At 45.5% G+C, this 16,542-nt stretch overlaps 1 protein-coding gene across 1 annotated transcript in view; it reads left to right on the top strand.

The window, feature by feature from the left end:
* The window catches only part of AFF3 (ALF transcription elongation factor 3), a 516,502-nt gene extending 500,266 nt beyond the window's left edge, over positions 1-16,236 (top strand). Inside the window, exons 19-24 of the mRNA XM_052648226.1 lie at positions 20-156; positions 6,399-6,470; positions 8,360-8,453; positions 11,659-11,708; positions 12,170-12,393; positions 16,115-16,236. Coding sequence (XP_052504186.1) covers positions 20-156; positions 6,399-6,470; positions 8,360-8,453; positions 11,659-11,708; positions 12,170-12,393; positions 16,115-16,236 — 699 coding nt within the window. The remainder of the gene's footprint in view (positions 1-19; positions 157-6,398; positions 6,471-8,359; positions 8,454-11,658; positions 11,709-12,169; positions 12,394-16,114) is intronic.
* Positions 16,237-16,542: the final 306 nt, after the last annotated feature.

Below are 16,542 nucleotides of genomic sequence, written 5' to 3'. Positions count from 1 at the left end.
TGTTCACTCTCTTGATCAGGTGGAAAAGTTTGGGAAGGCTCTGAACTACGCAGAAGCAGCCTTGTCATTCATCGAGTGTGGAAATGCTATGGAACAGGGCCCCATGGAGTCCAAGTCTCCTTACACCATGTATTCAGAGACAGTTGAGCTCATCAGGTAAGCACTGCATTTCCTTGCAAGCGGGTGGGGCCGGCAGCTGGAGGGAAGAATATATGTGTATAAGTACCATGAACACAGAAAAGCTCACACCATCTGGGTCGAAACAGTGAGCAGGCCTGCCACTGCAACAGCAAGCAGACGACTGGAGGGTTATTCGAAAATGGTTTGCGATGCTGTCGGATTCCGTACACTGGGCTTACTGTGAGCAGATGCGGTATATGAGAATGACAATGTAAGAGAAGCCACAAGGAGGCTTCCTGAGAGCTTTTGTAATGACAGGGGGGTACATATTAAGAGAGCGCTGCACTGAGCATGAGGAAACAGGTCTTGCCTTTAGAGCAGTGGACAAAATATGAGGAGGATAAATTCTACCTTGAACCGGGCCCTGAAAGAGGGTATTCGGGAAAGAAAAGAGAGGAGAATTCATCATGAAACAATCATGCGTCTAAACCTGTGGATGTGGCTGCCCTCAAGTATCTTTATGAAGTTGGTTAAACCTGAAATGTGGGCTTCCCCGGTGGCTCAACAGTAAAGAACCTGCCTGCAATGCAGGAAACATAGTTTTGACCCCTGGGTCGAGAAGGACCTCTGGAGAAGGGAATGGCAACCCACTGCAGTATTCTTGCCTGGAGAAGCCCATGGACAGAGGAGCCTGGCAAGCTCCCGTCCATGGGGTCGCAAAGAGTTGGACACGATGGAATGATCAATGCTTTCACTTTCAAACCTGAAATGTACAATGTAGAACTGTCTGTGCTATAAATAAATATCTATTATAATTATTCTTGGGGGACAAAAAAAGATCACACTGTCAGCTACCAAGAGCCAGTGTTCATCCCCCAAATAAGATGGACGAGCTTGCAATGTGTTTTGGCATCGCCTGCCTCCTTTGATTTCTGTGTGAGTGAGGGTTGGGAGGGCGGCTCCTCCAACCCCACTAGCAGGAAGGAAGCTTTGTCTGATGGAGACGTGAGTTGCCGACTTCGCCTGCTGGGAAGTGGCAGAATTTGGACTCTTTTCACCTCTGTGCTGTGGTTTTATTATTATTATCTGATTCAATATTATTTAGACTTGTATAATCCAAATTCTAACTCCAATCAATAAATGATTCAGGAGTATTTAATAACAGGAAAGAAGGCGCAAGGGGATTTTAGGAAAGGAAACCCATCCTATGATGCTCTGTCTGAAAAGGTACTGGCCTTGCTCTGGTCTAAGGCTTGGACCTGAGCACCATCCCCCAGCCTGAGTTCGGGCCACAGTGCAAACAGACGCAGGCTTTGTGCCAGGGGCACAGCAGGGCCACAGGCGGGAGACGCCTACCTTCCACGGTGGTTGCGTGGAAAGGCACATCCTTCATGCCGCTAATGAACCATTAAGGGAATGTCACCCATTAATCGTTCTGAGAGAGCCCGTGTCATGTTTTATGTCTGTAGCTGGCTCAGCCGCTTGGAATAGCGTCTAATATGCACTATATGAAATAACCCTTCCCAAAATTAACTTCAAGAGATTTTTCTAGTTCTGGGATTCTAGGCCACCTGAGAGTAACCGTGTCTCACCATGCCTCACTATTCCAGATGGACAGTTTCTCATTTCCTCGTGGCTGGGCTGGGTGTTCGTCGCTGGGCACGGGCTTTCTCTCGCTGTGGAAAGCAGGGCCTGCTCTTCGTTATGGGGTGTGGGGCCTCTCCTCACCGTGGCTCCTCTTATCTCAGAGCACGGGCTTAGTTGCTCTGCTACATGTCGGCTCCTCCCAGACCAGGGCCGGAACCCATGTCCCCTGCATTGACAAGCAGATTCTTAACCACTGGACCTCCAGGGAAGCCCTGGAAGATTTCTAATTACCCTAAATTTAATCTTCTTGGTATGCGCTGACCCAAGTCAAGGGTGTTTTCCATCACTCTTCTTCGGGATTCAGGAAAGGATGATGGCCTTTGAAATTGTCATCCCAACATGAAGAACACATCATCTGCAAAACGCACTTTTCAAGAATGTTTCGGAAGTCAACGCTGTCCAGCCCTTTTTCTTATTAAAATATTTCTACTACACCAATGCGCTGGTGATTCCTTCATACTGTCTTCTTATTTGGTACAGTATTTTGGACTGTGAAGAAAAGAAATTGCCATTGTAAAAGAAAAGAACTTAAAATTACTTTAAGAGATCTTGTTGTTGTTCAGTTGCTATGTTTTGTCCGACTGTTTGCAACCCCATGGACTGCAGCATGCCAGGCTCCCTCGCCCTTCACCATCTCCAGGAGTTTGCTTAAACTCACGTCCATGATCTTAGTTTCTCATGGTTCATCCTCTGAATAAGGCACAGACGTGGATGCCCACAGGCAGGCAGGGGAGAAAGTGGGAGGAAGCAGACAGGCACCAGGCTGTAAGGTGTCCTAGGATGCAAGTGCCTTGAGCACAGGGGTGTGGGGGGGTTGCGGATCTGTTCATTAATGTCTTCATAGCCCCTGGAGGAGCTCCTACAACATAGTATGTACTCAGTCAACAGTGCAGATCAGCGGGTCACAGGGCCTGTGGTGACCTGGAGTATACACCGTCTGCTTAAGGCATTCACACTTTAAGAACAAACAAACAAACCCTAGCAGCGGTAATTGCCTGTTTCCATCAGATACCACTGGAGGTGCTGACGTGCACACCCACTCTGCACCAGGGATGGGACTTTGCATGGGTGGAAAATACAGTCCATTTTTTAGATGATTGAGTAGAGTCCCTTAAGCTGCCCTGAAAACTAAAATAAGAGCTCTTCTTATCTGAGTTGGAAGATAACATTAGTTTACTGCTTGAAACTGCATGTTGCCCACCAGGTTTGAGACTCTCTTCCCCCACTGAGAGACTCTGGGGAGCCATGAGCACTTTCTTTGGGGAGGTGGGGTCCTGCCTCAGGTGCCCAGGTAAGGATGTGAGAGAATTCCTCTCTCTACCAAGGAGAAAGTGCCTGGGGCACACTGGCAAGTGGAACCCCACCTCCTCAAATCAAAAATTCCACCATGTAGACTTCCTTGGAGGTCCAGTGGTTAAGACTCCATGCTTTCATTTCAGCGGGACATGGGTTCAGTCCCTTTTCAGGAAACAAAGATCCCACATGCCAAAATTTTAGGAAAAAATTATAGCACAAAGGCTCTGAAAATTAAATTGTAATTGGAACCACATCCCACAGAAGTAGGCTAGGACTTGCCTGCTAAACCTAAACAGGATGACTTGCTTTTAAAGGAAAATATTTAAACAGGACCCAGGGTCTTCTAACATGATAGCCAGAATGTCTAACATACAGTAGAAATTCACTCGTCATACCAAGAAACAAGAAAATCACAGCCAAGATGAGAAAAAACAACTGGTTGACACCAGTAACCAGGACGAATCAGGTGTTAGAATTATCTGACAAGGATTTTAAAGCAACTATCAGAAAAATGCTTCAACAAGCAATTACCAATTCTCTTGAAACAAACAAAAAAAATTGAAGTCTCAACAAAGAAGAAGATGTTATTTTGGAAAAGAACCAAATGGAAATTATGGAACTGAGAAATGTAACGGAAATATAAACCTCACTGGAGGGGGCACAGTAGCAGAGAAGCAATGACGGAGGATAGAATCAGTGAACTTGAGACCAAGAAATAGAATCTACCCCCAACCTAAGCAACCAAGAAACCAGACTGAAAAAGAAGTGGAGAGCTTCAAGCACAATGACAATAGACCCTCCAGGTTGCCCTTGGGGTCCCCGAAGGAGAGAATGGAGCTGAAAGATACGTGAAAGAAGTAATGGCTAGGGCTTTATGGCGAAGAATCCCCCTGCCTGTGCAAGAGACATGGCTTCAGTCCCTGGTGCAGGAAGATGCCACGTGCTCCAGAGAAACTGAGCCCAGGAGCCGCAGCGGGAGAAGCCCTCCCACTCCAGCTCGAGAGTAGCCCCCGCTCACCGCAGCTCGAGAAAAGCCCACGCAGCAAGAGCCAAAATCAGCAAATCAATAGAACTGTATTTTTTTAAAGAAGTAATGACTGAAACTTGCCAAATTTGGCAAAAGACATAACCCTACGGGTTCCGGAAGCAGAGAAAACTCCAAACAGCCCAAAGCCAGAGCACTGCATGTCACTACACCATCAAAACTACGTCTCTGAAAACGGAAAACAAGCAGAAAGTCCTGAAAGCAATGAGAGAGGCGTGGCACAGCACCCACGGGGGACGCCGGTTCCGGCGCAGCGGCGTGCGGCCCAGCGCCGCGGAAGCCGGAAGTGGCCTGCCGCGTCTCCAGCGCTGAAGGAGGGAAACCTGGCTAACCGTGCATGTAGATTCAGGGAGGCCTCGTTCTTCAGGAATAAAGAGGAAATAAAAATATTCTCAGACTAAGGAAGATGAAAAGCTTGTATCTAACAGACCTACCTTTGAAGGTTGGCTAAAGGAAGTTTCTCAAACAGAAAGGAAGCGGCAAAAGAAGGAATCTTGGACCAATAGGAGGAAAGGAAAAGCAACATAAGCGAAGAACTCTGGGCACGTGCGATAAACCACCCTCCTCGTGAGCTATGTAAACCAGAGTGCTCAGTGATTGAAACAAAAAATATACCGCCATCTGATGATCAATGCACACTGTTACTTGCTCAGTCGTGTCCAACTCTTTGCGACCCCGTGGACTGTAGCCCACCAGGATCCTCTGTCCACGGATTTCCCAGGCAAAAATGCTGGAGTGGGTTGCCATTCCCTTCTCCAGGGGATCCTCCTGACCCAGGGGTCAAACCCAGCAGGTCTCCCACATTGTAGGAAGATTCTTTACCACCTGAGCTACCAGGGAAGCCTGTCTGATGCTCAAGGCAATGTTATTTAACGGCATAAACATGGAAGTAAGGTTTCCGCTCTTCATCCAGAGTAGAAAATGTTGATACCAATAAACTGTGAGAAATAACCCTATGAAAACTAAACAAAGGGGATACACTCGAAAAGGGAGGGAGGTTCAAGAGGGGGGGAACGTAAGTATACCTATGGCTGATTCACACTGATGTATGGCAGAAACCAAACCAATATTGTCAAGCAATCATCTTCTAATTAAAAATAAATAGATTTTTACACACTCGCCCTCTGCGATGGCCCACACTGTCTGTGGAGTGTGGTTTTCTCTGAATCTGAATACATCCATTTCTTACCTATCAAAAAATAAATAAACTTTTTAAAAGTACTACAAATCTACATGTGTTGGAGACAATGTAATAACAGTACCGTTTCTTGAGCAACTTGCAACAAGCCAGCCCACTATGCTGAGAGCTTTACAGATACTGTTTCACTTAATCTCTACAGCGATGCTATGCGATCAGTAGTAAAGTACTCATCTTACTTTATCAGGAAGGGAAAGGAGGCTTAAAGATGTTAATTTGTGTAAGCTCCCATGACTAAGAAGTGACTAACCTGGGATTTGAACCCAGGACTCCCTGACCATTCCCCAGCCTGCCTCAGGTCTCTCCAAGGATCTGCAAGTAACCTGGTGTATTATTGGAGAAAGGAATGACCACAGACAGCTGGTCACAGAGAAAAAGTGAGATTGAGTAAAGTTCATAAAATCTGCTAGTCATGCATCCAGGACAGTTATACTGCTGTCAAAATAAGAGTTTTGTAACAATCAAAAAAAAAAAAGGTAAACCCACGTATTCATCTGAAGACAAAGAGTAAACATTTTTCTGGAGATTGGTCTGAAAGGGTTGATCTTTACCAACATCTTCTCAGCCACGCAGCCATAGATCAGAATTTGTAAAAACGGATGTGTCACCATATACGTGGGTAATGCTTGAATGGATAACACCCTTGACCGTTTGTAGAATTTGGACTTGTATTGTTAAAAAGCAGAAAGTAGCTAGATGGTCATCAAAGTCATTTTGTTCTAGTCGTGACAGTAATGTCATGGTTAGGGGAAATGGGGCAACCTCAGCTGGCTTTCAAGAAAGAACTGTCAGGCCTTCCGCGCGGCTCCAATGCAGGAGACAGGGCTTCAGTCCCTGGGTCAGGAAGATCCCCTGGAGAAGGAAACGGCAACCCACTGCAGCATTCTTGCCCGGGAAGTCACACGGACAGAGGAGCCTGGCGGGCTGAAGTTCACAGGGTCACAGAGTCGGATGTGCGTCAGTGGACTACATAACAATAAAATCAGCAAGCACCGTGAAGAGCTAACAGAACTACCATCCCCGAAGATGGTCCATGGGTTAGTAAGAAAGCTTTATTTCTTTGTTTTCCTTTCCTTTTTTTTCTCTTTTAAGGTATGCCATGAGACTAAAAACCCACTCAGGCCCCAATGCCACACCAGAGGATAAACAGCTGGCTGCATTATGGTAAGTGCATCATATCGGCTTGAAAGAGCCTCCCCAGCCTCTGTGCTGGCGAAGCTGGTAACCTGGTCCCAAAATGCATGATGTGTTCACAATGCTTCTAACACACCAAACTGAAGGCATTTCTCGAGGTAGCCATGGAGAGCCTGCACCCTGCTGCCCTACGCATGAGGTGAATTCATTACTAAAAGTGAGCAGGTCCGCGACACAAGGACTCGCTTTCCTCTGTGTGTGTGTGTGTGTGTGTGTCTGTATGTCTGTGTTCTAAAATCAGGTAAGTTTGTATTTTAATCATTTGAATGGGAATTGTGCCCAATGTAATCTCTCATATTTAACATTTTGGATGCAATCAGAATGATTCATCTGTCTCTTTATGTGTGGGATTAGTAGGGCTGAGTCAAAACAGCGTGTTCAGGTTCTCAACACGTGAAACTGAGGAGCCATTCCTTCCGCTTTGATGGTCAAAGACTTTATAAATGTTAATCAACATGTAACAGGTTTTTTTCTATAATAACAGAAATGATTATGTGATTATAATAACAATAATTTTCCCCATGACATTTCCTCAGGGCACTTCACTGTTAGTGCCTACTGTGATAAGGAACCAAAATGTCTCTATCTCTGACGGTTCATACTCCACCCTAGACCCTGATTTGCAAGTCGTAGAACTGAATCTCAAAATAGTAATAGTAATAATAACAATAGTGACAGACACAAAAGAGAGGGTCTCTGATAGTTTTCCATCACCACTTCATGTAGAGTTTGACGTGCTATTACTCAGGGATATGTTGTATTAATACAACGTGGAGAATGAGTGCAGCCAATATTTTGTATTAACTGTAAATAGAAAGTAACCTTTAAAAATTGTATTAAAATAAAAATAAATTTTAAAATTTAAATAAAAAAATAAAATTTGAGACCATTAAGTTGTATTTTCTAGGTTGGTATTCTACTCTGTCAATACCATATCTGAGTTAGCCAATAATTACGAGTGAAAAGCACCAAGAAGTAGTTGATATGGCTCGGGAAATGCTTCCTATGCTCTTTTCAAACTTTAACTTTCATGCTAGGATTAATAAATTAACTCTGATTAGTTCATATTATATAAGAGGGATTACTGCTATGTAAATAACAAATATATAAACTATAAAATAAAATAACTACTCCCAGCATAATTTTTAATTATTTATAAAACACATTCATATCTGTTACTTTATATGGACTAATTATAGTCCAGTAAAGTAGGTTTTTTTACTTTTTATTTTATATTGGAGTATAGCCAATTAACAATGATGTGATAGTTTTAGATGGACAGTAAAGGGACTCAGCCATACATATACATGTATCCACTCTCCCTCAGTAAACTAGCTTAAAAGTGAAGGTGGCAAAAACAGGTAGAAGGGCTGTGCTTTCAACAAAGCCACGACCCACGGCCAGAAGTTCAAGATGTCCGAGGAAAATCAGAGTAAGGTAGTTCTGCCCCGAAGTTCACCCAGAAAGCAGAGCGCGCGCTGTGCTGGAGCTTCTCACTTCTCTAGTGGAGAGAGACTGCCCTCTCGTGGTGGAAGAAGGAAATGCCAGCTGCTTAGTCCCCACGGAGAAGCAATAAAGCTATTCATTTGTACTTATATTCTTTATTTATATATACACAGTTTATTGATTCATATTTATACTTATATTGTTTAGTATATATGTTGTTTATACATATTTTCTTATATGAAGGGATGTTTTTAATGGAGTAACCGAAATTTTGAATCATATTGAACCAATAGGAAGGTCAGATACCTATGTATAGAAATATTTAATATATATATGATCATGCTAGGAACATTGAGTGCATTGGAACAAGATTGTTGGCACAGGGGCCGCTCATTTGTCTCTCCCTGCTGCAGTTACCGATGCCTGGCTCTCCTGTACTGGAGGATGTTTCGACTCAAAAGGGATCACGCTGTCAAGTATTCAAAAGCACTTATCGACTATTTCAAGGTACTGTCTGGCTAACGGGCAGAATGTTGTACTCAGCTGTCTCCCTGTCAAGGACATGTTCAATTCAGAGTCCACTGATATGGGGCTAATACAGGAGCCATCTGGTATCTGCACTAACCCCCATTTACGACCTACTCATGGCATTCAGGGCTTAGAGAATAGCCTGAGAACCCATCTAATTTATCCCCTCTAGTGCCCCTAGAGAAAGAAGATCCTGTTACCCACTCCAGCGTCCTAGGAGGTCCATCTTTATAGCTAACATAAATTCCTCGTGTTCACACAGAGCTTCTTCCTCTTAGAAGTAGCTCCTTAGAAGTAACTCCTCTTTGCTATCTCCAGTCACTAATTTAATTTTTAATAAAGGTGTTATTTTAAATGATAAGAAATGGCTTGGTAGAACCCAGAGGCACTAGAATAGCACTGTGCACATAAAAGGATAGAATTGGAAACTGCGCTTTTTTATGGAATGAAATCATTTTCATTGGGAGAATGAAGAAAGAGGACGGGAGACAAAAAAAAAACCCTGATGTTCTGCTGTGACGTGGACCTGACATAATAATTTATTTGAGACTTCTGGCCTCTTTGCTGTCCATTTGACTGTAGAAACAAGAAATCATACCATCTCTGCCTCCACCAACTCTTTATCAGATACACAGCCATCATTTTACATTTGTTTTTGGCTGCACTGGGTCTTCGTTCCTGAGTGGATTTTCCTCTAGTTGGAGCGAGCGGGGGCTACTCTTCCTTGAGGTGCCCAGGCTTCTCATTGCGGTGGCTTCTCTTGTTGCAAAGCACAGGGTCTAGGCGCCTAGGCGTCAGTAGTTGCGGCTCATGGGCTCTAGCGCTCGGGCTCAGAAATTGCCGCGCACAGGTTTTTTGTTGCTCCATGCCCAGAGCAGGAATCTCCCCAGACCGTGTCCCCCCCGCACTGGCAGGAAAATTCTTATCCACTGCACCACCAGGGAAGTCCCCAGAGTCATCATTTTAGGTCTTTAATCCCCAACCTCCACTTCTTGGAGATGATTTCTGATGACCCGGCTGTGTTGGAGGTCCATGTCCATCAGATAGCTGGGCCGTGCATGTAGAGTATCCAGGTGCTAAGTCAAAAAGGTAACTGTCTTAGTCCACTGACAGTCGTGGGTCATAATGAGAAGTACTGACACTTAAGAGTCTCTCTTTACTTTGGGTGCCTAAGTTTAAGTCGTTTTCAAAAATTTAGAATCTAAGAGCTATTTGGGGCTCCAAAATCACTGCAGATAGTGGCTGCAGCCATGAAATTAAAAGACACTTGCTCCTTGGAAGAAAAGTTATGACCAACCTAGACAGCATATTAAAAAGAAGAGACGTTATTTTACCAACAAAAGTCCATCTAGTCAAAGCTATGGTTTTTCCAGTGGTCGTGTATGGATGTGAGAGTTGGACTATAAAGAAGCTGAGCGTGGAAGAATTGATGCTTTTGAACTGTGGTGTTGGAGAAGACTGTTGAGAATCCCTTGGACTGCAAGGAAATCCAACCAGTCCATCCTAAAGGAAATCAGTCCTGAGTGTTCATTGGAAGGACTGATGTTGAAGCTGAAACTCCAATACTTTGGCCACCTGATGTGAAGAACTGACTCACTGGAAAAGACCCTGATGCTGGGAAAAATCGAGGGCAGGAGGAGAAGGGGACGATAGAGGATGAGATGGTTGGATGGTGTCACTGACTCAATGGACATGAGTTTAAGCAGGCTCAAAGTGAGTGATGGACAGGGAAGCCTGGTGTGCTGCAGTCCATGGGGTTGCAACGAGTTAGATACAACTGAGTGACTGAACTGAACTGACTGAAGAGCTATTACTTAAGAGTTATTATAGTAAAGCAAAGCACTTGAATAAAGAAGGAATCCAAACTCTAAGACACAGAACTTTCAAGAGATCCAAGTTCTTAATGTATGTGGATTGTCCTTGAAACTGTACAGAATGAACAAAGATCATAACTTCAGAATCAGAACTCCCCCTCCAGAAGTTCCTGGTAGATACCCTAAATCAAAGGCTACTTCAATACTACTTAAGTTCAGAGATTATGAAAACTTTAGGAAACAATGATTGGTGTTAGTTGCTCAGTCATGTCTGACTCTGTGATGGCTTAGACTGTAGCCCTCCAGGCTCCTCTGTCCGTGGAATTTTCCAGGCAAGAATACTGCAGTGGATAGCCATTGCCTTCTCCAGGGGATCTTCCCAACCCAGGGATCGAACCCAGATCTCCATTATTGCAGGCAGATTCTTTACCTTCTGAGCCACCAGGAAACAGTTGGCTCATAAAAAATAAGTTTCATCAGTACAACTGGCTCTGAAAAACAGGACTTTGCCCCTACCTGTGTTTTTTACAGTCACAGGACCTCAGTTGTAGTGAAAGAGGCCTGAAGGCAATGTTGCAGAATTCCCATGTGTAAGGCCATTTCTTACCATTTTGATAACACCTCCACTAAAAACTAAAACTCAGTCACCACTTCATAAAATTCTTTTTAACCAAAAGAAGCATTTTGTCTCTGGGGAACCAAGCTGAGGCTATTATATTTTCTTGTTTCTGGAAGGGAACATTGACATCCGTATTATAAAGACCATTTTTTTCCTTAACAATCTCACAGATTTGTGTCCAAGAAAGCTTCATTGGACTCTCAGGGAGGAAATCTCTCTGTACATTTAGAAACTTCCCTTGCCGCAGGCAAAGTGTCTTTTAAATGCCTGATGCAAACAACTGGCTCAGGCAACAAATCCTAAATCAGGATATTTAAATAAATCAGAATTTTTGAATTGAGTCTCTGTTAAGGAAATACATTTAATCTATTCTTTTACACATGTTCAAGAGCAACTTCCTTTAAGAGAAATACTTTAAAGTTTCCTAAGTTAAAACAGTAACAGTTGATGGTCTCATATATTTTCAGGCATTAAATGTTATGTCAACAGTTCTGCAAATATGCCCTACATTTAAATATAAGATGTTCTCAGTGTATGTGTGGGAGGGGGGTTGCCTGCCACCCTACTGTCCTGCAGAGAGGAAGCCAATAGCCTAGTAACTATGACTTCCCAGATCCAGTTTCTGTGACCCTGCATTTTATCTACAGAGTCTGCCATTGCTTCTCTCAGTGGTCAACTAAAAACATGTTATTGTGGACTGTTTAAACTCAAGCAGATGGTACTCACTGTCAACATTTTTGTTTTCTTGCAGAATTCATCTAAAGCTGCCCAAGCCCCATCTCCATGGGGGGCCAGTGGAAAGTAAGTTCATTTTTGCAAAGTGAAGGTGATAAATGAGATGTTGCATGAAGCTGAGCAAGGGCTTTCCCGTGGCTCAGTGGTAAATAACCTGCCTGCCAATGCAGGATATGCAAGAGACGGGTTGGAGCTCTGGGTCGGGAAGATCCCATGGAGGAGGAAATGGCAACCCACTCCAGTATCCTTGCCTGGAAAATCCCGTGGACAGAGGAGCCTGATGGGCTACAGTCCATGGGGTCACAAAGAATTGGACCCAGCTGAGCCCTCCCACCCCAGACACACACACACACACACAGACACACACACACACACACACACACACACAGACACACACACACACACACACACACACACACACACACGAAGCTGGGCAACTCGTACTGTTTACAGTGCCCTGAGGGGCTGCCCTGCCTCACCAGGTACTAACCTCTCCACTCTTGTTTTTCCATGCTCTCCCCTTCCAGGAGCACTGGGACCCCATCCCCCATGTCTCCCAACCCATCCCCCACCGGCTCCGTGGGCTCTCAGGGGAGCCTGTCCAACAGCAACGCCCTGTCCCCATCAACCATCGTCAGCATCCCACAGCGTATCCACCAGATGGCGGCCAACCACGTGAGCATCACCAACAGCATCCTCCACAGCTACGACTACTGGGAGATGGCGGACAACCTAGCCAAGGAAAACAGAGGTGCCTGCACCTTGGGGGAGCTGTGCTTGGGTCAGCCACAGCTCGGGGAGACAGCCTGATCCTTGGGCGTCACTGGGCGAGACTGCATCATGCACCCAAGTAGAAGCTGTACTTCTCCCCCTCCTTAGCACTTCCAGTGCCTCTGCCTATCTTGATCGTTCCTGCGGGAAACATAGAGATAGAGACGGGGTTAGAGATGATACAGGAACCAATGATATAGATACAAGTTATATAGATATGCACACGTATGTTTTTCCTTTAGACAGTGAGGTCCTTGAAGGTAGGGATGACGTTTTATTCAACTTTGTAACCCTAAGACCTGCACAGTGCCTAGAACATAGCTGGGGATCTGAAATGCCGCATGAATGAATTAGCTGACGAGTATGAATGTTCCTGGGCTTCCCAGGTGGCGCTAGTGGAAAGAACCCGCCTGCCAATGCAGGAGGCGCAAGAGACACAGGCTCCATCCCTGGGTCAGAAAGCTCCCCTGGAGGAGGGCATGGCAACCCACTCCAGTGTTTTTGCCTGGAGAATCCCTGGACAGAGGAGCCTGATGGGCTGCAGTCCCTACGGTCTCAAAGAGTTGGGCACGACTGAAGTGACTTCACACACACACACATGAATGTTATTGCCTATTCAAATGATAGCTGGTTACAACTGAAAAAAAAAAGGTTTTTATGGGTAAGTTGTATTTCTTTCTTTTTAATTAATTTTTATTGGAGTATAGTTGCTTTACAATGTTGTGTTAGTTTCTGCTATGTGGATACATATATCCCTTTTTATCTGATTTCCTTCCCATTTAGGTCACCAGAGAGCCTAGTAGAGTTCCCTGAGCTATACAGTAGCTCTATTTCTTTTAAATGATGTTTGTTTTTACTCATAAAAGCATGTTTAAACTGGTATGTATGTAACTATGGCTAAATTTGTAAAGTACAGAAAATAGAGAAAAAAATTTTAATTATCAGTAATCTTATCACAGGCTTCCCTGGTGGCACAGTGGTAAAGAACCCACTTGCCATGAAAGAGACCTGGGTTCGATCCCTGGGTCAGAAAGATCCCCTGGAGAAGGAAATGGCAACTCACTCCAGTATTCTTGCCTGGAAATTCCCAGGACAGAGGAGTCTGGTGGGCTACAGTTCCTGGGGTCACAAAAGAATCGGACACAACTTAGCAACTAAACAACAATCTTATCATTATTAACATTCTATTGAAATGTCATCCAGTCTTCTCCAAATATGCAGGATTTTTACCAAAATAAGATCATGGTGTATGTACAGTTTTACATCCCCTTTTTTTCATTTTACATTATATCAGGCAGATTTGCATGAGACTAGTTCACAAACACCCTTTATGATGGCTCTGTAACGCTGTCTAATAGTCGTTATGCAGTCGCTGTGTGTGTTGGTCACTCAGTCGTGTCCGACTCTTTGTGACTCCATGGACTGTAGCCCGCCAGGCTTCTTTGTCCATGGAATTCTCCAAGCAAGAATCCACTGGAGTGGATTGCCATTTCCCTCTCCAGGCACTCTTCCCAACCCAGGGATCGAACCATGGTCTCCTGCATTGCAGGAGGAAGCTTTACTGTCTGAGCTACTAGGGAGCTGAGCTACTTTATACAGTCTTAAAGTAATCACAATTTCTCAAACCATTCCCCTGCTGTTGAACATTTATGTTACTTCCACTTTCTTCCACTATTACAAATAACAGTATGATAGATAGCTTCATATAAATCATTGTTCATATTTCTGATTATCTTCTGATAGGAGGAAGTTGTAGAAATAGAATGCTGAGATCAACAGGTATAGATTCTTTTAAGACATGCATTGTTATGAAAGAAAATGAAGTGATAGTCGCTTAGTCATGTCTAACTCTTTCCACCCCATGGACTATAGTGTGCCAGGCTCCTCTGTCCACAGGATTCTCCAGGCAAGAATACTGGAATAGGTAGCCATTTCCTCCTCCAGCGGTTCTTCCTGACCCAGGCATCGAACCCAAGGCTCCTGCTTTGCAGGCAGATTCTTTATTGTCTGAGCCACCAGGGAAGCCCTGACTGGTATATATGTTATTAATGTTCTCCCTACCAAGTTCCTGCTCTTTCTCCAGTACTGAGTGAGAGTTTTGTTCCCACGGTAACGTGCTTCTGAGGCTAAGACTGAGGAGTTCATGATGAGATGAGAACCAGTGGCACAGATAGGCAGCTGGGCCCTGAGTACATGAAGCTGATCATGTAACCAGATGGGACATAACAGCAGCTCAGGGATGGTGTACCCAGAAAACCCAGAGGGGAAGCCAAGGAGGTCAGTGCCAGGCGCCAAGACCAGCAGGACAGGCCCCCTAGAGGTGCTGGCACAGAACAGGACTTTGAAAAGCAGACAGTAGTCGAGTAGCTGAGATGGAGTCGGGGTGGGTGTCACAGGTGAATAAAAGAGCAGGGACAAATGCACAAAGGTTTCTATGGCTGGTTTGGGAGAACCTGAGCAGGCCAGGCTCCAGATGGTGTCACCAGCTGCCACCTGTCCCTCAGCAGACCCACGCTTCCAGTCTGAAGTCCACCTGGCTTCCCCCAACCTGCCCCTCCTCCCCGGCTCTGCTCCTGGCTTCCTGCCACGCTGTCCTCCCTGCCACCTGGACCCTGGCTCTTCTCTGAGCCTCCCTAGTGGACCTCATTCAGCACATCCAGGAGCACCTTTCAAAACCTCCTCCCAGGTGGCTCAGACAGTAAAGAATCTGCCTGCAGTGCAGAAGACCAGGGTTCAATCCCTGGGTCAGGAAGATCCCCTGGAGAAGGGAATGGCAACTCACCCCAGTATTCTTGCCTGGAGAATCCCATGGACAGAGGAGCCTGGCAGGGGGCAGTCCCTGGGGTTGCGTGAGTCAGACACGACTGAGCGACAGACACTTTCCCCAGATTCTTGCTTCCAGAGAGTGCTCTTCAGCGGCCCTGGTCGGTGCAGCGTGGCAGCCACGTGAATTTATTTGTCTCTGTCAGCCGCTAAACTGCAGTCTCTGAGATGGCAGAGCCCATGCATTCTTCATCTTGGTGCCCTCTCTGACTCCACCCTTGGGCCCCTAGCATAGCGCCTTGGCAGTGATATATGTTGAAAGCAAGGACAAACCCAGAGAAGGTTCACAGACTGGCTGGCAACCTCAGTAGAGATGCCTCAGAACCCATCTGTGAACAAGGACCTACACTGAGCACAGGGAACTCTACTCAGCATTTTGCAATAACCTATAAGGGAAAAGAAGCTGACTCATGTTTCACATATGACTGAATCTATGCTGTACACCTGAAACTAACACAACATTGGAAATTAACTCTTCTCCAATATAATAAAAATAAAAGACAGTGTATACAAGCTGATTGTTCCGAAAGCCAAAAGAGAAAAACAAACACCCATCCCTGATCTGCCTCCAGGAGCCTTAGACTGCCCCAGGGGCTCAGCACCTAACGCAGTTGAGTACAGTGGAAAGGCTGACAGAGCTTCAGGCCAAGTTCAGGCCAAGTTCAGGGTAACAGGTGTCACTGCACAAAGGAGAATGCCGCCCGGGGAAGTCAGTTTTCCTTGCTTTCTGGCTGAATAGATGTCATTGGTTTGAATTAGAAGTCGCCAGTCGAGGGCTCCTCGGGACGTAGGTGAGCTGTCTGCTGGGGGGCTCACGTCATGTGATGGGACCGGGAGCTGAGCGTGTATCCCCCTGACGACCCTCTCTCTTTCACCAGAGTTCTTCAACGACCTGGACCTGCTCATGGGGCCGGTCACCCTGCACAGCAGCATGGAGCACCTGGTCCAGTACTCCCAGCAGGGCCTGCACTGGCTGCGAAACAGCGCCCACCTGGCCTAGACGCCTGCCCCCTGGCTGCGGCGTGCGCGCGTCTCCACGGATCGCCCAGCGTTTCTGGACACTGTGCTCCCCACGATCCCGGCCACAGCATTTCTCGAAAGGCGGTGAATATTTTTCAGCATCGAACAGCAGTCGTTTCTCCCAGGGCATGTGTGTTTGTGTGTGTGGGTGTGGAATAAGCTGCCTGTGGAGGTGTGTAGGACACAACAGTTCTCTAGAACACGTCTTTGTCTAGTTTCCAGCATCCCAGGTTAGACAAAGTGATCTGACGTTTCTGATCAGAGAAAACACACACACACACACACA

This window comes from Budorcas taxicolor, chromosome 11 (genome assembly GCF_023091745.1).
Source record: "Budorcas taxicolor isolate Tak-1 chromosome 11, Takin1.1, whole genome shotgun sequence".
In the NCBI taxonomy this organism is placed as follows: domain Eukaryota; kingdom Metazoa; phylum Chordata; class Mammalia; order Artiodactyla; family Bovidae; genus Budorcas; species Budorcas taxicolor.
The sequence above is the reverse complement of the archived record's forward strand: the minus strand, read 5'-3'. Positions and strand labels throughout refer to the sequence as shown.